Genomic DNA, 25,582 nt, shown 5'->3' with positions numbered 1-25,582 from the left:
CTCTGCTGAGTTCACAGGCCATAAATAAGGAGCTGGATGGGAAGTGGAGCATATGGGAATCTGGAGCGTCAAGGTGAGGATTTAGCCATTGAGCCATCGTGCTGGTCCCCTTTTATGTGTTTTTGACCACTGCTTCAACTCCTTTACTTCCTGACTCAGACTTCCAACCAAGGGGGATCTTGCTTTGATCATTTCTAACCAGTTTGATACACAGACATACACAGACTTGTGTGCGTACACTCTCTCTCTCTCTCTCTCTCTCTCTCTCTCTCTCTCTCTCTCTCTCTCACACACACACACACATCTTGAATGTCATAGTCATACAACACTTAGTAATGGGAACCCTTGATGAGAAATGCATACTAATGTGATTTCAGCATGTAAGCACTGCGGAGTGTACTTGTACAAACTGAGATAGTAAGCCAGTCACAATGCAACATATCTTGATGCAATCAAAAGACAAAGTAAAAGGTATGAGTAAACTGTTTATTACGTATGTAGGAATATTCTCTAAAATAATAATAAGCATTAAATATATAAACCACATAAAACTCATTAATAAGTATCGCATATTTTACCCAATTGCATTTGCTAGAATTTTATAGTTTTATGTGACTGGCAGTATAATTTTATGTGAACATCAGCACACACAAGTGAATAATGTGTTGGACTATAGGACGGTTTGGGCCTCAACATGAATATACACATACACTATATATATATTTATATCTCCATTTATCTCCTTTATATACTAAATACAGAATCTGTCAGAAATGGCAGCTAGAATATAGAGGAAGCAGTGGCTGAGAGGAACTGGAGAGATGCAGCTGGGCCACAGCTCCTGGGCTTCACAGATAACAGCTGTCTGATAAATGATCCTGACATCCACCTGTGGAGTAGAGTCCAGGAATGGAGATACCCAAACCAGGGTATATCCACATCCCTCCTAAACTGCCATGATGTGGCAAGTAGCAGGAAATGTGTTAACACTCACTTCATATCCTCTGGAACTTCTCAGTGAAGGATCCAATCACTGCTGAAACACAGTCACAGCAAAACCCGTAAGACATTGGCCTAAGGAAACCCACCCCTCCGAGACCCAGGTCTGGAGATGGGAATCACATAACTTTCCACTGTGTTACCCCTAAAGCCCCATTCAAGCAACCTTAAGAAAGACCCACCTACCCATCACCTGAATTACATGTGAGAACATCTTCTAAACAGGAACAAAATGAACCAGCAATTCTCAAACATTTGGTCATATCAGAACCATTCAGAACATATTAAAAAGCAAACAATCAAAAAGGAGAAATAACAAACAGAGTTTCCAAGAAAACAAATAAAGCAGCTTTAAACATCCTCAACTCCTTGAGTCAAAGAGTCTCAAAGAGTCTCTGGGACTCTTTGGCAAAGTGCAACTGCAGCTCAGACAACACATACCCTCCCCCATGTACACTCCTGGCTGTAAATATTTATGAAGATCCAGGGCCAATCCTGTTTGGCTCTCCCCACCCACAGGAATGGGAGGCCCAGTGATGCCACACTCCCTTATAACCCACCCAAACCCCATGGCCCAGCATCTGTATGGAGATGCTCCCATCTATCTCTGCGCCAGTCCCAGCTCCAACCCCAGTCCCAGCCAAGCATGTATCATACCTAGCTATCCTGTAAGGTCATCCTTTTCCTTCTGTAACATGGAACACTATCCCAGAAAATGAGAGAGAGAGAGAGAGAGAGAGAGAGAGAGAGAGAGAGAGAGAGACAGAGAGAGACAGAGAGAGATGGTGAGTATATTATGGCATCCTACTGCTTTTCCTAACCATCCATGTCCCAGGTTCTTATACCTGACACCTTCTGTAGCCTAGCATCTAAGCACTTCCCACAGCCCAGTGGCCATACTGGTTTGGAATCCTAAAATCAAAGGAGGTAACCTCTCTCTTATTGTGTGAGAGAGCGAGCAGGAAACATGGAAGTCAATTTGATCTGAACACAGACCCCCACCATCTTCTTTGGGCCCTCATTACCTGAGGACAGGTATTTATTTCAGCTGGTAACTGCTGCCTTTCTGGACTGCAAAGACGGACAGGAGGTTCCTGGTCACCTGAAACAACACAAAATACAACTTCCAAGCTTGAAAATGAGATGTAAAAGGCCTGGTAGGGTCCATTGTGAGGCAGCCTCATTGTCTGTTGAAGCCACTCTTCCAAGGGGTCCCAATCCACCACCCCTTCTGGGCCAGCCCTCCAAGTCCTGCAGTATATGCCAGTGTGTCACTCTGGCTCCGTACGGTTGTAGCTGTGGGTAGCACACTAAGCCACAACTACATCCACACCTAGATCCCAGAAGAAGCCATGTGTCTGTGCAGGAGTTACCAAGAAATGCTCTATTCCACTGACAATCTGTTTTTGGTTTGGGCGCATTGCCACAAACCACCCCAACAGAAACCCCCACCGAGCTGATCAGATGACCTAAGGCTGGGCAGCCTTGATGAGATCCAATTTCCTGTGAAGAGCTACCTGTGGTAGGCAGGGAGAGAAGCTGGGTTCAGTGCTGAGTCTCCAGAAGTGACATAACCAGAGCTGTGCATCCAAAACCCTCTCCTCCAATCATTTCCAACCGAGACTTACCAGACAGTAGAGGGCCTTGGAGTGTGACACTGTCCTGACTCAGGGACAAAGGCTCTGAGTTTTCCAAATCTTGATGGCCTCTTTTGAATTCTGCATGATGCATGTACCAGCAAAGTATCGCTGACTTATTAGTTGGAAGCTAAAAGAAAAAAACAAAAGTTCTTAGAAGTGTGTGTGTGTGTGTGTGTGTGTGTGTGTGTTAGAGTAGGGGCTGGGGTGAGGTGAATACAGGAATAAAGGAGCGGAATTTAGGCTCATTTCATCAGCTCTTTCTCTGCCACTCAGCCCTAGGCAAAGAGGCAGAGTTGAAGCATGGAGAAGAGGTGTAGAACAGATAAGCACAGATAAGCCTGTGACGCAGGCTCGGAAAGTACATAGGAAGGAGGAATCAAGATGACAAGAAAAACCCACACCCAGATTAGCACCCTGACTTGCAAGAGCCCTCTCAAACTATTCAAAACCAGACAGCAGCTACAGCTTCCATTTCAGTTCGTCCCTGAGAAGGAGACAGAAAATGCAGAGTGTCAAGAACACTGCCTGGAGACACCAAACACCCTCTAAACTGTTGTCCCCACCACAAAGACCTCAGTTCAGCACCCTAATGACACTGGGCTCAAATTATATCCCTGGGTATAATACTGGGCAGAGTGTTCAATGTCCCGAGCACAGTGGAGAATCATAGATGGAAGAAGGGGGAGAGTAATGGAAAGGAAGAGGGAACAAAGAGAGCAAGACAAAGAGTAGAAGAAGATGGGGAGGATAGAGGAGGGGGCTATACTCACTCCAGCCCTTGAGTCTGGATCTCTGTTTGGTCCACCATCTCCTGCAGCCACTGTCTGGGACGTTCTGCTGACTGGAGATTGCTTCCCAAGGTCACCCAGTTTGGACTGCTCGGGTGCCAAAGGGAATGAGGAAGATGGGCTGCGCTTCTCAAGTAGTGAAATACCAGAGATTTTAGGAAAGGTGTCTGGATACACAGAGGCTTCTGATGGTCCCCTCCCCCATGGAGCAAAGGCTGATCCCAGGACAACCTCAGGAGAATCCTCTAGGGATGCCTTCACCTTGACTGCCTTCCTCTTAAAAGTGCCCCGAGGTAGGCCCCCTGCAGCAGCAACTTCTGGGTGAGTGGGGCTCTCCCCTCCCTCCCTTAAAACCACACTCTTCATTTTCTTAGAGGAAAATGGCCCCAACTCTCCTACTGCCTGCCTTTCAGTGGTCCAAGTGGGACCCTGGAGAGTAGAGGTTAAGACAGGGCCAGAAATGGGAGGGACCTTTGCCTTGCTGTGGGCAGTGCAGCGTCTGGGACTCTCTGGCAGTTCCTCAGAGCTGCTGTCCTTTGCCTGGTCTTCTTGTTCATGAATGCTCACCCTCACAGGATTCGTGTCCATGAGCTCATCGGAGGACTCGGAGTCAGAAAGCGGCTGGGGCAGGGTTTCCCCGCAGGCGCTCTGGCCATCAGTGTCAAAAATCAAGCGACGTTTGGCGCCTCTTCCCTCACAAGGGCTATGGGACTGGCGTTTGGTGCAGACACCCCTATGCCAAGCGGCAGCACAGGCCTGCCGGGACTCCTCATCGCTGCGGCCCAGTGGGCCTCTACTGCTGGAACCTGCCTTCACCCCCGACCAAATGAAGGCCTTGTCTGAAGCTCCACTTTCTGTGCTCTGGAATCTGTGTGCGGCACTGACACACAGTATGGCCGCACACGCCTCAGCTAACTGTGCCACTGGGTCCACAGCACCCTGACCCTCAGAGGTGGGCGTGTTCGGCCTGGCCTGGCAGCCCCAAAGCACCTCGGTTCCCTCCTGAGTCGTCTCCAGCTGGGACTCAGACCTAGATTCCAGGTCCCACTGCCACTTTCGGGCCTGGGGTCTTGAAGGCCCTTCATCACTCCCACTCTCAGCCAGGCGCGGGCGTTGACCCTGCCCCTGGCCAAAATAAGTTCCTAGTGATTGTGCCCATGGGGCTCGGGGGTCTGTAAGGCCAGCCGGCTCCTCGGTCTTCGGGTCGTTTCCCCCCCTAAAATCAGACGCCTTACGGTGGGAGCTCATCCCGCAGGTCTGGACCAACCCCGCGAAGGGGAGACGGTCGACCTGGTCACGAGCTTTAAGGAAGTAGAGGTGGGAGGCGTGCGTCAGGAACGACGACGCCGTGTTACTGCCACTACCACCTCGACGAACGCGAGACTTCCCTCGAACATTCCACGACACAAAACGGACTTCTCGTTGGTCACCTGCTGGCCAATCAGCGTCCACCCTCTGGGACTGCCCCCTCGAGGTTCCAACCAATAGGGAAGAGGGTGCTGGCCTTGCAGCCAGGTTTGAGTCATGACTGAGCGGTCGCAAACCAATCAGATGGTGTAAAACAAGTGTCGCTGACTCTCCCCTCCTACTTCCCGATTCAGGTGTCCTAGCACCTCCTCTGCAAGGACAACCAGATTTGGGAGCCTCTGCTTTCTCCACTGTACAACTGGGAATGGGGATGGGGATGACTACAATATCTCAGGACCGTGTTTTGAAAAGGAAGGCAGTGACCCACGGCTGTGATCCCTGATGCTTGTCGGCCAGCCGGTTACATATTACCCAGTTTTATATCACTTCCACTTCTGCCCAGTCGGATTTAATTCATAAAGGCAGATATCTCTTTGGTTAAACGACAATCCTGAGATGCTCTCCATCACTAATTGTAAAGATAGGAATTAAAAATCAATTTGGGTGGGTCCGGCGTGGTAGCCTTGCGGCTAACGTCCGCGCCTTGCATACACCAGGATCCCATGCTCAGGGTCCCGGTTCTAATCCCGGCGGCCCCACTTCCCATCCAGCGCCCTGCCTGTGGCCTGGGAAAGCAGTCGAGGACACCCCAAAACCTTAGGACCCTGCACCTGCGTGAGAGACCAGGAAGAGGTCCCTGGCTCCTGGCTTCGTTCGGATCAGCTCAACTTTGGCCATTGCGGCTGCTTGGAGAGTGAACCAGCAGACAAACCTTCCTCTTTGTCTTTCTTCCTCTTTGTATATCTGCCTTTCCAATAAAAATAAATAAATCTTTTTTGAAAAATCAATTTGGGCAGCCTTGTTGTGGTGTAGTAGATTAAGCTGCTGTCTGTAGCCCTGGAATCTAATATATATGGGAGCTGATTGAACTCAACTGCTCCACTTTCAATCCAATTCTCTCTTAATGTGCCTGGAAAAGAAGTTGATGATGGTCCAAGTGCTTGGGCCCCTACACTTATGTGGGAAACTTGGAAGAAGTTCCTGGCACCTGGCTTCAGCCTGGACATTGTGGTCATTTGCTGAGTGAACCAGCAAATGGAAGATCTCTCTCTCTCTTTCTCTGTAACTCTGCCTTGTAAAATCAATAAAATAACTTTTTATCAAAATTCAATTTTCACATGCTAGCTGGCTATTGTGGTCATTTGGGAAGTGAACCAGCAGATGGAAGATCTCTTTCTCTCTTTCTCTCCTTTCTGTGAATCCGCCTTTCGAATAAAGTAAACAAATCTTTTAGAAATATGTTTCTTAAAAAATGAGACGCACCCATTTGTTAGAATCTGCAACATTCAGATTACACCTCAGGTATAATACTAATTCCTGGCACCTAAGTAGCATAAACTTGTGTTAAACTACCCTGGTGTCAGTTCTTGGTTTAAGTACCTGCCATCCGTGCTTTCTCACAGGGAGGAAATAGAACAGGCACAGAGAGGTTCAGGTACTTTCACATAGTCATTGAGTTTGCCAGTGTCAGCAGCAAAAATAATACCGGGCTGTCTGTCTCCTAATACAGTGCTCCTTTTAAACTTATAAATAAATTTTGAGAGAGACTGGGGTGAAAAGGAAAGTGGGAGAGGGAAAGACAGGGATATTCAGAGACATCTCCCACTTGATGCCTCACCTTCAGAAAGCCTTCTACATCAGGGATCAGCAGCTGAGAATTCAATCCAGGTATTCCACCAGGTTGGCAAGAACTCAACCACTGCCTCAAACAGTTCACAGTAGCATAATCTGGAATCAGAAGCCAGAGCAGGGTATGAAAAACAGGTACTGCTTTATGGGCCCTGGGCATCCTAAACGTCATCTTACTACTAGGCCAATCTCCTGCTCCCACAGCAAATGCTATAGGTTAAGAATCTTAGAACTAAGAAATTTCCATTTCGCAATGATTCTGTACTCCTGAGAGACATATTATGCAGAATTGCTGGTGGCTGTAATGTACAGGATGATCGTGAAGTAAAATACCTGGGAAGGTTCTACATTCCCATCAGAAAGTGAACAGGTGAATCTGCTGTCACATATGAGAACCAGGGCTGGGCAGAAAGCCAGATGTGGGATCCTAGGGAATGCCCTGCTAAGGTGAATCACCACAGTACACACGGGAGCCATGGCTGAAGGCTGGCCAGTCTAGGCTAGGCCACAGAACCTGCTGATGCATGCAAGAACTGGGGCTGAGAGTGGGCTCGCCTAAGCTAGGCCCACAGCACCTGCCACCAAGTGCCAGGGTTTTGGGGCAGGCCATGCTTGGCTGGACCACAGTACCTACTAGAACACAGGAGGAACTGGAGCTGGGCACATTCTTGGAGGGGGTGTATTTCAGGATATCCCTGCTTGGACACAACATTTGCCAAAATGCATGGGAGCTAGGGCTTAGAGCTGGCCAGGCTGGACTTAGCAGCAGCAACCACCAATAAGTGTTGGGGCTGGGGGTGGGCTGGGCTAGGTCACAGCACCCTCCAGAGTGTGTGAGAACCAAGGCTGGGGGCAAGCATAGTGGGGATTTGTGTGGAGTTACCCCCAACTAGACAACAGCTCCTAACAGTGCACACGAGGACTGGTGCTAAGGGCAGGCCAACCCAGACTAGCACATAGCACCCACCAGCATGTGTGAAAACCAGGGTTGGGGTAGGCCAGGTAGGAGTACTTTGGGGTCACTCCGACTAGACTACAGTACCCCCTGGTACCTAAGAAAGCCAGGGCTAGGGATGGGAGTGATCAGACAACTGCACCCAGTGGTACAGGCATTGGCTGGTGCAGAGGATGGGCTGAACCTGTATACACCAACTGGCACACACAAGAGAGGAATCTGAAGATATCCCAGCTGAGATTTCTTAAAGGGCCTCCACAACTAGATCACTGTGTTCGATCTCTGACCTCAGAGAAAAATCATGTAAACATGTGGTCTGATCCTTGAGCACATGTTGCTGACCCTCATGCAAGAATAAACAACATGCCCAGATGAGCACAGAAAACAGGCCAGCCAGCAATCTAAGCTAACAGAATTCTTAAGTACCTCGTCATAAGATGGGAAGAACAGTTTGAACAACAGTCCAGAACAGGCTCTACAACAAGAACCTAGGTCTGTGGGTTGCACTATGATAGACAAGGACAACAGACGTTAGAAAAAGGTTTGTACCTAACAAAGCTGGAAACCTCTCAGAACCAGTAACCTCTCACACCAGTAACACCCTGGCTCCTTGGGTGTGAACCTGAAAGGCCTGCTCTCCTGGAGTGGGAAGGTTGCAAGGCCGAGTAGATTGGGTCCTCAACAATCTGCTATCATCCACATCAAGCAGGTCCCCACTATCCTTGCTTGTGTCTTCAAATTACCCCCACCCCATTATGATGACTTTAACGTTCCAAAGTTTTTCACACATTCTGAAGGAAACATGGAAATATATTGTAAAATCTCCTTTCCTCCACTCCCCGATCCCCAGACATAAGAAGCATCACTGAATCAGCTAGTTGAAGCATAAGCTATACTTTTCTCTGTATCCATTCCCCTCCTTCCCTCTGCCACACAGAGAAGCCTAGAATGTTTCCCCTCTTCTGCACCCTATCATTGTCTGCATGTTTCTCTTTTTATGTCTAACATACTTTAATTATAATAACTAATTTTTTGATAATCTCCACATAGTTGATTAGGGCAAAAAGGGTCAAGGGCTACAGGAAAGTGGGTAACACTACTGTTTCCACTTGATTTTTGTTTTCTGTATCTCGGGTAAGGGGGGAGATAAAGGGAGAAGCCCTACCCAGTCTTCCACCTATCCCAGGTCCCCGATGTGGGGCCTGCTCCGAGGGTCCTGCTCAAGTGGTTTTGATAGTTCAACAGTTCAGAATTGCTGCCAACTTCGCCACTCCAAGCACAATGAAATCTCTCCAGAATCCACTGGCTGACATAGTTCACCTTAGAATCTTTGTTTGCCCAGATTTTTACTGCCAACACATGGCTGGGGTAGTTGATTGATTTGTTCTGTCTTCCGTCCTCTCTTGTGGTACCAGGCGTCCTCTGCAGGCTCCGATAGACTTCCATGTCCTCCATGTGCACCTGGATATGCTGTCCACTGCTCTGTCTGAGCCTCTGAGGCTCAGCTTTGACACTTGCACTCCTGCTCCACTCTCATGACACCTTGGGTCGCTGGGACCAACATCTCCTCTGCCACTATTCTCAGTACTCCTAGAAATATCTGATGTTTTGGGGCTGGCACAATGGGTTAATGGCTAAATCCTCACCCTGCAAGCATCAGAATGCCATATGGATAACAGTTCATGTTCTGCCTGCTCCCTGCTTATGGCCAAGGAACGCAGTCAAGGACAGCCCAAAACCTTTGGGACCCACATGCACGTGGGAGACCCAGAGGAAGCTCCTGGCTCCTGGCTTTGGATCAGCTCAGCTCTGGCCATTACGGCCACTTGGGGAGTGAACCAGAGGATGGAAGATCTTTCTCTATTTCTTCTTCTTTCAGCAAGTCTGATCTGCCTTTCCAATAAAACTAAATAAGTCTTTTTTATAAATCTAATGTTTTCTTATACCCAGTTTACTGTCCGCTACATAACTGAAAGTTACTATGATTTACTTTTATTTAGTTGAAGTGCAGAGTTAGAGAAAAAGTAAGGGAGAGACTAAGGGAGAGAAACCTCCCATCCTTTGATTCACTCTCCAAATCGCCAGACAATTGTGGCTGGGACAGAACAAAGCCATGAGTCAGGAATCAAGATCCAGGAACTTCTTCTGAGTTTCCCACATGGATGCAGGGACCCAATAATTTGGATCATGTGCTCCTGCTTTCCCAGGAGCATTAGCAGGGAGCCGTATCAGAAGTGGAACAGCCTGGACTTGAACTGGTGCCCATTTGAGAAGCCAGCACCACAGGCAGTGGCTTAACGCACTACGTCACACTACTGGGCTTGACAGTCAATCTCTTTAGGGGAAGACTTTGGCGTAGTAATGATACATCCTCAATGCATTGTTTCTGGATCCTTCCTACAGGGCAGTCTTCAACCTATTTGGTGAATGGAACCACAATGAATGTCTTGGGGTCAGGAAATGATTAAACAATTGAGTCTTCCTGCAGTGAGCATGCTGTAGGTCAAGACCCTTGCTTGCCCCTCTGATCTTGTTTGTTTCTATGGAAAACGCAGTCTCCTGTTATCTGTTATGTGAGAGCAACCTCCACCCTATTTCCTGTCGTTTCCCATCACCCCATGTCTGGGTCACATCCCTTTCTGAATGCCCATTTTCAGCTGACGAAAGCATCTTCAAACTCATTCTTGTTGAGGTCCTTCTCACCAGAACCCTTTCAACAGCTTTGAAGCAGGATGGTGTGTGTCCCCTGCTATGCTGTGTGATCTAACCCTCAGCCTGGGCACTGATCTCACATTTCCTGTCTCTTCCAGTGTGGTTGAATTAATCAACCTTATCATTCATCCCTCTGCTACCTGCCAGTCCAAGGCAGACACGTCCACTTAAGGGTCACCCTGGCAGTGAATTTCTGACATGTCCTTGAGTTCTTACCAGAACTCAAAGCCCATGGCATATGCGAAATATCCCCTCTGTTAAAAAGTGTTCATCCATCTCTATGTTCCAGAAGAGCTGACTGGTAGCTCTTCTTTGTAACTGCCTTAGTATGTCACCCTTTCACAGATTCAGCAGCCTCGCATTGGAGAGCAATGACTGGCAAGATTATGGGGCAGCCCCCAAGGGGCACAGCTATGGCCTTAATGTGAAGGAACAAGGATTCATTGATATTCACAGGGCACATACTAACTCTTGCAAGGGAAGATCTGCCCTGCAGATCTGAATCTTTCCCAGGTGAGGGCGTGAGAACCCAGCACCTTCAGGGATACCCATACTGCCACACTCAGTCTTTTCCAGACTCAAAGCTTTTGCCGACAATGCATCTACCTAAACCTAATGGACCTGTGCTGATTGACCTGGAAATGGTCCAGGTGGGAGCCATGATACTTTGGGGTTGTGAGGACCAATCTGGCACACCGAACACCAGTGGTGAGGGTGCTGTGGTTTCTGCATCCCAGTTCCCTGAGTTGTGTGTAAGTTATTGGTTCTGGAGTCAAGTGTCATGTAAGAGTCAGCATTCAAGGGCCTGGCACAGTAGCCTAGTGGTTAGAGTCCTCACCTTGAACGTGCCGGGATCCCATATGGGCACTGGTTCTAATCCCGGCAGCTCCACTTCCCATCCTGCTCCCTGCTTGTTGCCTGGGAAAGCAGTTGAGGAGGGCCCAAGGCCTTGGGGTCCTGCATCCACATGGGAGACCCAGAGGAGGCTCCTGGGCTTTGGATTGGCTCAGCTCCAGCCGTTGCAGCCACTTGGAGAGTGAACTAGCGAATGGAGGATCTTTCTTTCTGTCTCTCCTCCTCTCCGTATATCTGACTTTCCAATAAAAGATAAATAAATCTTCTTTTTGGTGTTTTTTCAAGTCAGCATTCATGTAAAGGGAGCCTGTGGAGTAGGACTGGTCTGGAATATGCAGCCCATCAAGGTGAGCATTCAACTGAAGGAGAAGGTCAGGACAAGGGCAGTAGCCCCAAGCAACAGGCAGAGAGACACAGTCACACAACTTTCCATGGCAGAGGAAATCTTCCTGGCATGCCAGGTACTCCTCTGACCTCTAATTCCTGGGGTCTTATCTGGACCATGGAAAGGCAAGCTAGGGCCCTTTTCCTCTAAAACAGCACAATGTAGTGTCTAGGAAGGCAGGAGCCAGGCTCAGCCACCAAGGAGCTTCTTTTGCTACTGATCCTGGGGCCTACCTCAGGCCACTCCCAGGAGGAAGCCCATCCAGAAGAAGAAATCCTTAGAGATTGTTTCCAAAGTTTCTCTGGGAACTGCCTTTGCTCCACAGGGACACAGGGACACAGGGACACAGAGTCCCTGCTCCACAGGGACTCTTGTGGAACCAACCACCTTCCCTCCAGCGTCTGCTGTTCGACCGCTTGAGAAACCCAGCACACCTTCCCGTTTCCCTTAGAGACACAAACAGTCAAAACAGGGTCACACTGGGCAGCAATTTGGGGCCAGGAGGAAATAACAACCTTGTAGCCAACAGAGGATGTGTCACGAGACCCAGCTCCAAAGATTGAAAATGCATAAGCCCACCTCCTCCTCCCCTGTCTTTCTGCCTCCAATCCTTTAGCTCTTCTTGTACTCCCATCTTGCCCTCTTCCTTCCCCTCTTCACACTATCCTACCCTAGAGCAAACCTTATCACTCTGCTTTTTTGTCTCTTATTCCGGAGATCACCAGCCTGAGGATGTCAAATTGGAGTCCTCTGGGTGAGGAAAGTTCAGAGGCTCCTTGGTGCATATCAGGCAGGGTTCTCAGGCGCATTGCCTGCCTTCTTCCCCGCATAGGGATTGAGCTGGAAGGCAGGACTGCTATCTGATCTTGAATGTTCTAGGTGACCTCTTACATATCTGACTACAGTGTTTTAGCTTATCTGGGTCTGCCAGGCTCCTGATTCCTCAATCCCAGGTGCTCCCTAAGCCCGCCTTGCACAGGGCTTGGGCTTCTCAATACTCCATTATCTTCCCTGGCTCTGTTCCACCTCCTGGTCTGTAGCTGACAAGAAAGAAAAAGCTGATGAGAGGAGCCACCAATTTCCCTGTCTACTCCCCACTTCACCCCGGGCCCTAAACACATAATCCGAACTGACATTCACACCCTAGCCTAAGTCTGAGAAATTTTTGTTTTAGCTTCCAAAACACAGGACAGGGTACTTTAGCAGTGCTTGCATCACGAAGGATTCAACAGTGAGTGAGGACCTCAACACCCAAGACTGCCAATTTGTGGGACATCTGCAGCCTTCGTCTGCAGGTCAGAGAGATACCACATCCAGAGACCCCACACTCACCAGTGACTTGCCCCCAAGCTTCCCAGTCTATCCATGCAGATCTCCCATAGTAAATGGGATATCAACAGGACTAACCTTAGATCATTTCCTCCTCCGAATGGGATTTGTGGGGTGGAGGTTGTTTGTAGCAATGCCCAAACACCATAACCAAAAGACAGCTAGCAGAGCAGATCTTTTCCTGCTAATTCCTACACGGCCGTGTGGCTGTTCTGAGAATTGGCTGTGACTGTGGTTCTGCTACTGTGTAACCAAAAATCACAGTCCCAGTGGGTGTCTGGGAATCATGGCTGATACTAGGAGACAAGGAAAGCAAACCCAGAGAGAGGATTGGACCCCTGAGCAGAGCAGATGCAACTTGTCTCCAGCAGAGGGTGAAGCTGCCTCACGTTGGACCAAATCTGGTCCTTTCCAACTCACTTTCAGGCTGGGAAGCTGGGTTTTGTGTTCTCTTTGAGGCAACCAGAAACCACCTGTCCATCCTTAGAGACCAAAAAGGCAGCAGTTATTACCTGGGATACAGACCTGACCCTGGCTAATTCTTTCTCTGACTCTTAGAAACTTGGGCCCAAATGAAATGGTGGATCCATATCTAGATCAAAACAATTCCTATGATCTCTGCTTACCATCTCACATCCCCTAGGGACAGGGATCCTCCTTTCCAATTAGGATTCTAAGCCACCATGGTCAATGCACTGTGGGAGGTGTCACATGGAAGAGCCAGTAAGTGCATAGGTGGGAGGAGGCCATAACACGCAGACATCTGTGTGTGTGTGTGTCTCTCCTAATCTTTTATTTTCATTTTACCTTTAAAATAAATTAATTAAATTAGGCTTTAGTATGGAATATATATAGCAGGGACAGGATTAAGACATCACATATCAGAGTGCTTAGGTTCAAGTCCTGGCTTTCAGGCTGACTACAGCTTTCTATTAATACAGACTCTGGGAGGCAGTATTGCATGATGGCTCAAGCAGTTGTCCCAGCCGCCCATGTCGAGACATGAACTGAGCTTTCTGATACCAGCTTTGAGCTGTCCCAGGGCTGGCTACTGCGGGCATTTTGAAGAGCTAATCTGTGGATGAATGCTAAATCCATCTATCTGGATGTTTCTGTATCTCTGCCTTTCAAATAAATGAACAAATAAGAAACGTTTTCAAATGTTAAACAAAACTTTGTGTCTCTACTTAAATGTATACATTTTATACAAGATATTTAATAAAAAGCTGCAGTAGTTCAGACAGTATTATATTGGCACAGAAACAAACTGATAAGCCAGAGGAACCAAATAGAGACCCCAGAATTAAAAGCTGTTCCTTGCCAACAGTACTAAGAGCATATATTTAAATAAAGAACAATCCTTTCAATAAATGAATAATTCGGGGGAAATGGTTATCCACATGCACAGCAATGAAACTTGACCTGTCTTTCAGCATATTCACAGTTCAACTCAATATGGATTAAAAACTCCAATGTAAGACTTTAAATTACTAGAAGAAAGCTTAGTGAAAATGTTTCATGATATTGAAATGGATGACAATTGTATCAGAGTACAGAAAGCACAATTTAAAAAAAGAAAAAGAAGCAAAAATAGAAAGATGAGGTTTCATCAAATTAGAATGCTTTTGCACAGCAAGTGAAATAATAATCTGAATGAAAAGACAACCTTCAAAATGCAAGAAAATATTTTCAATCCATGCATGTAACGATGGGTTAAAATCCATAATATTGAAGGAACTCAAGCCACTCATCATCATAATACATCAAGTCAGGCCAACTTTATGGTACAACAGATTAAGGCACAGATTGAAATGCCAGTATCCGTATTAGAGCAACCAGTTAGAGTCCTGAGTGTATTTGAGTCCCTGTCACCCATGAGGAAAACCAGGATGGAGATCTAGGTGTCTGGCTTTGTCCTGGATAAGTCCTGGCTCTTGCAACCATTTGGGGAAATAAACCAGATGATGGAAGATATTTTCTTTCTCTTTCTCTTTTTCTATGTTTTAAATAAATAAATACACCCTGAGAAAATATTGCATAGTGATGAGCTGTCAGGAAATTCTAGATTTCAAGCTGTTCCAAGATTGGTGATTTTTAATTAACGTTGTTTGGACCTTGGAAGGATTTCCTCATTCTTGGAACAGCAAGATCGACAGCATTTCAGAACTATCGAAATCTTTTAAGCAGAACTCTCTGAGTATGCTCCACATTGGGGACCCTGGGTTGCGATCTGGTGGCTGCTCCTCATCCCCGAGTACTGAGGTGGTTGGCAGGCTGGAAGTGTCTTCTCCGCTTGTCTCCATCCTTCCCCAAGATACAGGAGGAAGAAAAAAAATGGAAACAATGGTCTCACCCACTTTCCCCTAATCCTAGATCCTTTCCACCCTGACCAACTATGTAAAAATCATCAAAAATAAATAGTATAAACTGAAAAAACAAGAAATTAATATTGTAATTAGTGCACTGTTCCATATAAGTCCATTGTAAAAGCACCATCTTCCTCTTGTATTTAATTACCAATCCATTTTTTCTTACTACATAGTCACTGCATGAATATCCAGTTTCTACATAATATTTTCTCATTTTTTTCTTTATGTCTGCACCATTTGGGGTGATTTGTACATTTTTCCTGACTGGTACCCTTCTCTGTTGTCTAAACCAATCTAATCATAGTTCCAACAATTTCATTGTTTTTTTATTTTTATTTTAAATTTTGGATTTGATGGTACAACCCTGTAGAGTCTGGTATTCCCCCCACCATTCCCACCCCTTGACTGATTTTCCCCCGATTTTTACAACAGTATAGTCCTTCATAAGGAATCATGATTCCATCAGTCTGTTATTTAAGTGTGCCCCAACATTGCTGGTACAGGCAATGTCAGACAGTCCATCATCCCATTGTCTAGATATGTTCAACATTTTCATTGGGAATCCATCTTAAATTAGGAAGTAGGGATGCATGCTGCATTGTGTCTTCACATCAGGATATGGTAGTCTCTATTACTCCACCACTATATATTGCAATTTGCATGATGGTTTCCTTATACTAGAGAGAACATATGGTATTTGTCTTTTAGGGATTAACTTATTTTACTGAGCATGATGGTCCCTAGTTGGAACCATCTACTTGCAAATGGTATAATTTCATTCTTTTTAGTGGCATGAAGTAGAGGTACCACAGTTTCTTTAGCCACTCCTCTTGGTCAGGCCTCACTGGAGTTAGATGGTAACTCAACATGGTTTTCATTTGTAGTTCCCTAATGGCTAGGCAACCTGAGCGTCTTTTCATATATCTGTTAGCAATTTGAATCTTATCTTAGGAAAAAATTCTGTTTATTTTCTTTGCCCATTTTTTCACAGGGTTTTTGTTTTTGGTTTTGTTTTGTTGTTGTTGTTGCTTGTTAGTTTTACTGTTCCTGGGTTTCTGAAGTTCTGTGTAAATCCTGGATATTAGTCCCCTATCACTTGTGTAGTATGCAAAAATTTTCCTCCAATTTTGTTGGTTGCTTCTTCACTTTGTTAATTCTTTCCTTTACTGTACAGAAGCTTTTTAGTTTGATGTAGTCTCATTTGTTCATTTTGTCTTTGACTGCCTTTGCTTTTGGTATTTTTTCTAAGAAGACCTTCCCTGTTCCTATATCTTGGAGTGTGCTTTCTATGTTCTCCTTTAATAGTTTGATGGTTTTTGGGTGTAGATTTAGGTCCTTGAACTGTTTAGAGCTGGTTTTTGTATAATGTGACAGGTGTGGGTCTTGCTTCTTAATTTTGCCGGCTGCTATCCAGTTGTCCCAACAGCATTTTTTGAATAGACCAGGCTTTTTCCCTGAATTATTTTCAGTTTTCTTGTTGAAGTTAGTTGGCTCTGCATGTGTGGGTTTCCTTCTGGTGTTTCTATTCTGTTCCATCAATCTTCTTCTCTGTATTCTGTACTAGTATCAGACTGTTTTGGTGACCACTGCTCTTATGGTATGCCTTGAGGTCAGGAATTGTGATTCCTCCAGTCTTATTTTTATTCTTCAGGATAGCTTTGCCTATTTGTGGTCTCTTGTGTTTCCAGATGAACTTTTGTATCTTCTTTTCTATTTGTGAAAAGAATGTTGTTGGAATTTTTATTGGAATTGCATTGAATCTGTACATTACTTTTGGTAATATGTACATTTTGATGATGTTGATCCTGCCAATCCAGGAACATGATAAGTTTCTCTGTTTTTCAATATTTGCTTCTATTTCTTTCCTAAAAGTTTTATATTTTCATCATAGAGGTCTTCCACGTATTTAGTTAGCTTAATTCCTAGGTATTTAAGATTCCTCTCCACTATCTAAAAGGGTTCAATTTATTTCCCAGCCATGGAATCATTTGTGAACACTAGTGCCATTCATTTGTGTTCATTGATTTTGTATCCTGCTACCCTGCCAACCAAAGTCTCTTATGAATTCCAATAGTCTCTTGCTTTAATCTTTTGGTTCTCCGATGTAGAGAATTATGTCATCTGCAAACAGAAATAATTTCAGATCCTCGTTTCCAATTTGGATTCCCTTAATCCATTTTTCTTGTCTAATAGCTCTGGCAAGGACTTCCAATACTATATTGAAGATTAATGATGACAGTGGACATCCCTGTCTAGTTCCAGATTTTAGTGGAAAAGCTTCCAATTGTTCCCCATTTAGCATGATGTTGACCCTAGGTTTTTCACAAATTGCTTTGATTATGTTGTAGAATGTTTCTTCTATGCCTATCTTGCTTAGGGTTTGCAGCATGAAGTAGTATTGTATTTTATCAAATGCCTTCTCTGCAGCTATTGAGAGGATCATATGGTTTTTATTTATCAATTTGTTGATGTGATGTATCACATTTATTGGTTTGCAAATGTTGAACCATCCCTGCATGCCTGGCATGAATCCTGCCTGGTCCGGGTGAATGATCTGCCTGATGTGAAGTTGGATCCTGTTGGTTAGTATTTTATTGAGGATCTTTGTGTCTATGTTAATCAAGGATATCTGTCTGTAGTTCTCTTTTTCTGTTGTTTATCTCCTTTGGAATCAAGGTGATATTGGCTCCACAGAAAGAGCTTGGAAGGATTGACTCCATTTCTTATTGTTTGGAAAAGCGTGTGAATGATTGGAGTAAGTTCCACTTGAAAGGTTTGGTGGAATTCACCAGTGAAGCCATCTGGTCCAGGACATTTCTTGTTTGATAGAGCTTGAATTACCAATTCAATCTCAGTCCATGTTATAGGTCTGTTTAGCTTATTAATTGCTTCTTGATTTAGTTTTGGTAGATTGTATGTGTCCAAAAATCTGTCCATTTCTTCTAGGTCTTCTGATTTGTTTGCACATAGTTGCTTGTAATAGTTCTTAATAGTTCTCTGTTTGTCTGAGGTATCTGTTGTTATATTTCCTTTCTCGTCTCTGATTCTATTGATGCATAGCTTTTTCCTCCTTGTTTTCGTTTGGTTGGGCTAGTGGAAAGTTTATTTTGCTGATTTTCTCAAAGACCCAGTTATTTGAAGTATTGATTTTATGTATAGTTCTTGTGGTCCCTATTTAGTTAATTTCCTCCCTTGATTTGATTATTTCTTTTGTCCTACTAATCTTGGGATTGCTTTGCTGTTGTTTTGCTAGTTCCCTTAACTGTAAAGTTAGCTCATTTACTTGGTGCTTTTCTAGTTTCTTAACATAAGCATTGCTTGAGATGAACTTTCCTCTTAACAATGCTTTGATTGTATCCCATAAGTTTTGATATGTTGAGTTGATGCCTTCATTTGTTTCAAGCAATTTTTTCATTTCCCCTTTGATTTCCTCTCTAACCCATTGCCTATTTAGTAACATATTATTCAGTCTTCATGTGTTTGCAGGTCTTCCTGGGTGTTTTGACTTCTTGGTCCCTAGCTTCACTCCATGATAGTCTGAGAAGATGCATGGTATAATTTTTTAATTTGCTGAGTCTTGTTTTGTGGCCTATAACATGGGCAGTTCCAGAGAAGTTTCCATGTACTGATGGAAAAAGTATATTCTCCATCTGTATGAGGAAAGGTTCCATAGATATCAATTGAGTCCATTTGCTCCAGAGTTTGGGTGAGTTCTATTGTTTCTTTGCTGAGTGTCTCTTTTTGATCTGTCCTTTGATGTTAATGAGGTATTAAGGTCACCCATTATGTTTGTATTGGAGTCTGTTTCTCCCTTTAAATCCATGAATGTTTGTTTCACGCAGCTAGAAGCCTTGGCATTCCTCATCCCTGTTAATGTTGTTACAACAAAGTCTGTATCATCTGACAAAAGAATGGCGACACCTGCACATTGTTCCATTCACTTGGAATATTTTTTCCATTCTTTCACTTTCAGTTTCCTCTGATCTTTGTTGGTGAGATGCGTCTCCTGTAAGCAGCAGATTGATCAGGTTTTTTTGGATCCAGTCCTCTAATCTGTGGAATTTGATTAATGAGTTTAAGCCATGTACATTCAATGTTAATATGGATAAGTGGCAGTTTGGTCCTGTCATTTTAGCGATGGGTTGTTCCTTGAATGAGTCTTCTGTTGGCCTTTTTGGTGGGATGCTCTCCACATTTGCCTTTGGTTTTGGTAGTTGTTATTGCTTTTCTCTTTCACAAGAACATCTTTAAGTATTATTTGTAGGGGAGGTTTAGAAAAGGCAAATTCTTGGAGTTTTTCTTGTGGTAAAATTTGATTTCATTTTCAAAGACAAAGGAGAGATTTGTAGGATACGTTATTCTGCGCTGAAAATTTTTTCCTTTTAGAGTCTGGACTATGTCACTCCATTCTCTCCTGGCCTATAGTGTTTCCTCTGAGAGGTCAGGTGTGAGTTTGATTTGGATTCCTCTAGAGGTTACTTGATTTTTCTCATGTGCATTTAAGGATTTTTTCCTTATGTTCAACTGAAACGAGCTTAATTATCATGTGTCATGGTGAAGTTCGCTTTTGATTAACTATGTTGGGATTTCTGTGACCCTCCTGCATATTGTTTTCTAATTCTTTCTCCAAATTAGGGAAGTTTTCATTTATTATTTCATTGAATACACCTTTAACTTCAGTTTCTCTTTCTGTGCCTTCTGCAACTTCCATAATTCTTGTGTTGAGCCTTTTAATCATATCTTTTAATTCTTGGATACATTTTTTAGTTTGACCCAACTCTGCTTCCAGCTTTTTGTTTGTTTCCCCCTGGTGACAGGAAATATCTTCCAATTCTGAGATTCTTTCTTCTGCTTCATTCATTCATTCTATTTTTGAGACTCTCCACTGTACTTTTAATTTGCTCCACTGCATTCTTAACTTCTGAAATGTCAGCTTTCATTTGATTCATTTTCTGTGTGACATATTTCTTAAATTTTTTGAATGCCTGTATTAAGTGCTTCTCATTGTTGGTCAGAAACTTGAAAATGAGTTTTCTGAGTACTGTGTCCCCATTTTCTCAATGTCTTCCTTAGTTGTGGGCCCCGATCTCCCAAGGGTTAACTCCACAGCTTAGCTTGTTTCTAGAGGTAACACAGTGGGAAATCTTGGCCTAATGCATTTAGCCCCTGGCTTGACTGCAAGTTCCCTCTTTCTTACTTTCCTTTTGTTAAGATGCCCTCAGGGGAGCTTAGGTGTTGCTTGAACATTGGGCTAATACTGGGAGGGACTAAGCAGACTATTAAAGATGCAGGATACTGGAATAAACTGGGCATTCTGTGTACAAGAGTGGCCCACTGCGTGTTGTCCTGTGTTGTCTTGTGTGTTGTCTGTAACCCTAGCCCCTCTGCTCGGCTCGGGGTACGTGGCGACGCAGGCATTGCAGACACTTAGTTAACTCTGAGGGTTGTAGAGGCTTTTACTCCTTTACTGGAGAATCTTTAGTAACATTCATTGTGCTGCTGTCTCTTCTTTTAACTTTTGAGACTGTAATCCTGTTTGGCAAATTCTTCTCCTTAGTGCAGGTTTCTAATATGTATTACCTATAGTTCTACAGGTTGGTTTTTATGTTCAATCAGTGTCCCAAATTAGGAAGACACAAGCTGTTCCAAATAACTGTTTTGTCAGAGGTGCTGATCTTGTCTAGACACACAAGATGGTGCCCAGCAGGGCGCTGCCAGAGAACCAGGGCTGTTGGCCTTCAGATCCAGAGACCATACAGATCCCGCAGGACATGAAACTGGTGCTCTCCTCCCCATGGGATCAGCCTAGAATGACCAACCATAAACATGCTCACTCTGGCGTCTGATCCCTGTGCTATGAGCTCCATCCCACCACCCGTTTACCCCATGGAGTCCACCACTCCCTCTCTGTTTGTTGCTGGGCCAAATTATTTGGCAGGACTGGCCAGTCCCAGCCTGCCTTCACCTCCCGAGCTCCCTGTGCAAACCCAAGCTCTCACCTGGCTGCTCCAAGAGCAGATCCCTGGTTGTTTCTGGAGTCCAGATTGCTGCTCACCGGTGGCTAGTGGGTTTTCTGTTCCCTGTAACACTACTCTGCCATTGCCGGCTCTTCCCTTTGTCCAAGGGGTCTCCAGGTACCTCCCTGTTGACTGCCTGACCCCTATCTTTTCCTATAATTTGCTTTCTGTGCTTAATCTGTCTAATGATTCTCCATCATCCCAAATGTGTCTGCACCCTATGCTGCCATCTTGATTCCCACTAATTTCATTCTTTATCCAAATAACAATTCTGATTCTTTAATCTTTTCTGTTGTGTGGTTGGTTCTTTCCCTGATTTTTCTTTTATCTTTGCTTCTTTTAAAGGTATAATTTAACCTGCCATGTCTCCAAGCCAACACAACTTTACTTATCTCATGAAGTGCAGGGAGGACAATGTTTTTGTAACCCTCCAGTTTCAAATATGACAATAACACAATACTGTATATTCATTGGTCTGGAATCATAAACAGCACCATATCCACTGAGCTACCAGTACAGCAATGAAAGTGTGGGCAGTATCACTATACAGAAAAATATACATAAATCTTACAGAGATAAAATCTAATTGAAAGGGCAAGAAACAGCACATATTTAATCGTTTCATTTATATAGCTATAAACAGCAGAGAGTAGCATCCCACATCAGCTAAGGGTTCACATTTAGGATAAACCCCCAAAAAGGAAAAGGAAATGATGATCACAAAGTAAGGATGTCAGTTTCCTCCTGAAGTAGGAATGTGACTGGGATCAGGAAGGGTTTTAAAGGAACAGTGGGTGATGTGGGTGATGTTCTTTGGTGACCCAGGTACAGGGATGGTGTCTCTGTAAAGGTGAACTTGGCAATCACTACTTAAGCTGTGCATATATGCTTTTGTGTTTCATTCATGTGTGTCACATTTTACTATAAGTATAACCTCCCAATAAGTACAAAGTATTTCATAACCAGAAGCTTAGCTAAAATTATTTCCTTTATTTATAGCATGTGCCACTGTAATTAACAATGTTATCTCGTTTCTATAAATAGCTCTATTCCAAATACTCACAGAGTTTACTAAAATATTAGGAAGAGTGCTGACAAGTTATAGCAGTAACATCAGCTTTTTATAAATATACCCTCTTTGGGTATTTACATTTAGAATTTAATGGCTAATTTTGGGCTGAAAAGCCACTTAGAATTTATGCTTGGTTGCAATATCTCAGAAGAAGACTTGTCACCTCCATGTCCTTGTTATCAGGTCCCAGAACACAGTGAGATAGGACGGATACATTCTGGTATTCTGCCCTTCTGTTAAGGAGATTATAGTGAACAGGAGTACATCACACAAAACACCTAGAATAGAGACTTATGAATCTTCTAGGCACAAAGAAATAATGGATTTGGTCAAGGATATGTTTATGGCAATAATTCTGATCTTATTACACAGTGGATACCTGCGCTGAAATATCACACTTGACTCCATCAGTGTGTGCAATCAGCATGTATCAGTTAAAAGTTGAAGAGTTTGGATTGTCATACTATCATGTGACCAGATGAGGGCAGTGGCACCAAGGCTGTAGGACCACAAGTGAGTGGCAGTGGCTCTGCACTTCACACCCTGAGTTTATCCTCTTTACCATCTGCCACAGGACTGAGGATTATTTGTGACCAGATAGGTGGTGGCAGTGGTGGTGATGACTTTTACTCTGATTGGCTGTTTCTCACTTGCCCCACTGGTGAAACAACACTGTCCTTCTCCCCACTCATGAAGCTTCCCAGAGGCAACTTTTCTTCCTCTGTTTTTCCTACCAAACATATAATGCTACCACTGAGGTTTTTCCACGGCTCCTATTTGACACCCCATTGGCAGACAATCTGCAGGTGGTATATGCAGCCCTTAGAGGTATTCTTGCTTGTGGGAAGCAAAGCTAGGAGAATTTTCTGAAGTCAGTCTGCAACCCACAGTGAGTTTGTCGTTTTTATTTGTAGTCTTTTGCTCTCCACAGAGTGGCACTCACAGGGTCAAGAAGGAAATGGTTGATGGTTATTCATTTTATCAATTGATGACAGGAAGTAAAAATGATTCTTGAGGTCCCTGCCTAAAGAGAAGCCACATTTACTATGACTGTTCCATCTCTGAAGCTTTTATTGAGAAACCCAACTACTCTGAATTATCTACCATACTTAAGGATAGGTTTGAAGCAGAAATAAAGAAACCATTCATAGGTAAACATTACTGTAAATGAAGCCTTAAGTGTTTTAAGGAGCTTTTCTTGTTATTGCCATCATTTTAAATTGCATCTTTATACTGGAATCTCTGACATTGTCCATGCCTACAATGTCCAGAAACACTTCAATAACAGCATGATGGACTTACGACTGCTCATGAAGGACCACAATTGTAATACTAGAGGGGAAATCAGTGTGAAGGAGGGAACTTGCAAAGGAGCACAGGAAATCCCAGAGCCTATGGAACTGTATCATAAAACAATAATTTGAAATAATTAAAATAAATAACAAATAAATTGCATCTTTATTGTCAAATCTGTTAATAACATGATCAGAATTTAAAATTTGTTTTCTCATAATTCTAGGATCCAAATACCTCAACTAATTTTTTTCAAAAAGTACATGGAAAATTCATACTATGGCAAAACTATGGGATTTCAAAAACTTTTTGCACATATGTAAATTATTTTAACTCCAGTCTCCACAAGCTTTTTTTTTTTTAAACTTTTTAGAGAGATTTATTTACTTATACTGAAAGTCGGAGTTACAAAGAGAACAGAAAGGGTTATCTTTCATTCCGTGACTCATTCTCCAAATGGCCAGGCAAACGCCTGGTCCACCACTGAGTCTGCACCAATTGCAGGGATCCTACAGATAGCTCCTGCCTTGTGCCTGAGAATGGCACAGAACCTTTGCTGCAGGACAAGTTTGGGTATCCATCTGATTGGCAGCTGCAATCTGTTGACACCACATTTGTATGAAAGCAAGAGATGTAGAAAGCCACAGTCACTTTAGGTCATTGCCCAGCACAGAATTGTCAAATGAAAGTAGAAGCACTGTTGGCAAATCCTGGGAAACTGGAAGGGAAGGGGGTGTCTGGATGGATGTCTATGAAGCTACTCTTTTCCCAGGCTCTCACCCAGGTAAACCTTGGAGTTGTGGAGCAGCTCTTCCTTTCCTAAGGAAAGCAAGGCATGTACCCTGTGCTGTGGATGCTATTGAGTCATCTCTCCTCCCCCACCAAAACTTCTGTTACCCCTTTAAGGACTGGCCCTATCTCTTCTGATGCTGAAGCTGATTAGGAAGCAAAAGAAAGAAAGAAAGAACAACAAAAAACACAAAGGAAGTTGCAAAGGAGAACTGGCTTGTTCATGGAGCAGACAGCTGACATCCGTGTCATCAGAAGTGGAGAATGCTACAGAAAGAGTTCTAGATCATAAGCCCGGATAACCAAATTTTATAGAGGGGAGCAATTTCACATGCATACCTTGGGAATTTGTGTCCTGATAAGGACTCAAGGAAACATAAGACATTCACTTACTCAAGATATCGTTCTGAAGCATTCATACAGAAAGTGAAAATGCCTGTTTTGGACTGGAGGGTGGCAGATGGAAGAATAATAACATGGACTAATGCAACCATACTGGAGTGGATGCAAAATGTGAGGCTGCTGCCCAAGGTGACGGTTAGGTCTCACAGCAGTGCCATGAGGCTCATATACACCAAAACTGATATAATTACCTGGTAAGGGGGATTTTAGCATGATTAAGAAGTTCACAGACTGCTCCTCTCTACTATAAAAGGGGATTTGGAAAGGGCCTAGGATTACTACTACCACTCATGGAGAGATGGAACCCTGGAAGTGCTCAGATTTCCAGATGCAAAGGCAGTACCACTAAAAAAACTTCAATTTGGATGCACTTGGAAGCAGGCCCCAGCAGTAGAGGCATTCAGGGCCAGAACTATGTGAAGTTGCTGCAGACTTGGGCAGCCTGTTGGCATGTGCGTACTCCCAGAGCAGCCTGATCTGAGGTGGAAACAGCTTAAGAAAGAGATGATACATTGCTTGAGCATCGTTACACCTGCAGGGAGGGTCTGGTCGGGATGCCTTCTGGGTCTGATTCTTTTGATGAACCTTGGGTCATGCAACCAAAGTGAGCATTCACATGAAGGGAGGAGGTTGAGCTACAGGAAGTGGCACAGCGGTAGAAGCATAGAACCCCAGATACTCTACTTCCCACAGCAATGAGAAATGTTCACATATAACAGGTCCTCTGCTGAAATCCACTCTCCAGGTTCTGACTTGGGCCGTGGAACAGAAGGCAGTATGAAAGCTGGGCCCTCTTCCTCCATGAAAATGCAGAGCGTGATGTCCAGGAAACGAGAGGGCAGGCACAGCCACACAGAAACTGCTGCTGGTGCTGCCGCCAT

General features: G+C 44.3%; 1 protein-coding gene and 1 long non-coding RNA gene across 2 annotated transcripts; both read right to left on the bottom strand.

Moving 5' to 3' along the window:
• Positions 1–727: 727 nt before the first annotated feature.
• Positions 728–2,105, bottom strand: LOC131478497 (uncharacterized). Its single transcript, XR_009244501.1, has 3 exons — positions 2,025–2,105; positions 1,657–1,702; positions 728–889 (listed from the first exon to the last, which is right to left on the bottom strand). It is a non-coding gene; the product is annotated as an uncharacterized LOC131478497 (long non-coding RNA).
• A 74-nt stretch (positions 2,106–2,179) lies between these two features.
• Positions 2,180–25,582, bottom strand: LOC131478564 (uncharacterized protein CXorf49 homolog). Its single transcript, XM_058658795.1, has 4 exons — positions 25,386–25,582; positions 3,410–5,093; positions 2,628–2,766; positions 2,180–2,295 (listed from the first exon to the last, which is right to left on the bottom strand). Exons 1-4 carry the CDS (start codon positions 25,580–25,582, stop codon positions 2,180–2,182), a joined length of 2,136 nt encoding a protein of 711 aa, XP_058514778.1.

This window comes from Ochotona princeps, chromosome X, assembly GCF_030435755.1.
Source record: "Ochotona princeps isolate mOchPri1 chromosome X, mOchPri1.hap1, whole genome shotgun sequence".
Lineage (NCBI taxonomy): Eukaryota > Metazoa > Chordata > Mammalia > Lagomorpha > Ochotonidae > Ochotona > Ochotona princeps.
Note: the sequence above shows the minus strand (reverse complement) of the source record. Positions and strands in the feature narration are given on the sequence as shown.

Coding starts and splice junctions, on each gene's coding strand:
- LOC131478564 (XM_058658795.1), bottom strand. CDS start 25,582: ATGGCGGCAGCACCAGCAGCAGTTTCTGTGTGGCTGTGCCTGCCCTCT. Junction 2,767..3,409: donor ATCCAGACTCAAGGGCTGGA/GTGAGTATAGCC, acceptor TTTTTCTTTTAG/CTTCCAACTAATAAGTCAGC. Junction 2,296..2,627: donor CCAAGGCCCTCTACTGTCTG/GTAAGTCTCGGT, acceptor TGCTACCCACAG/CTACAACCGTACGGAGCCAG.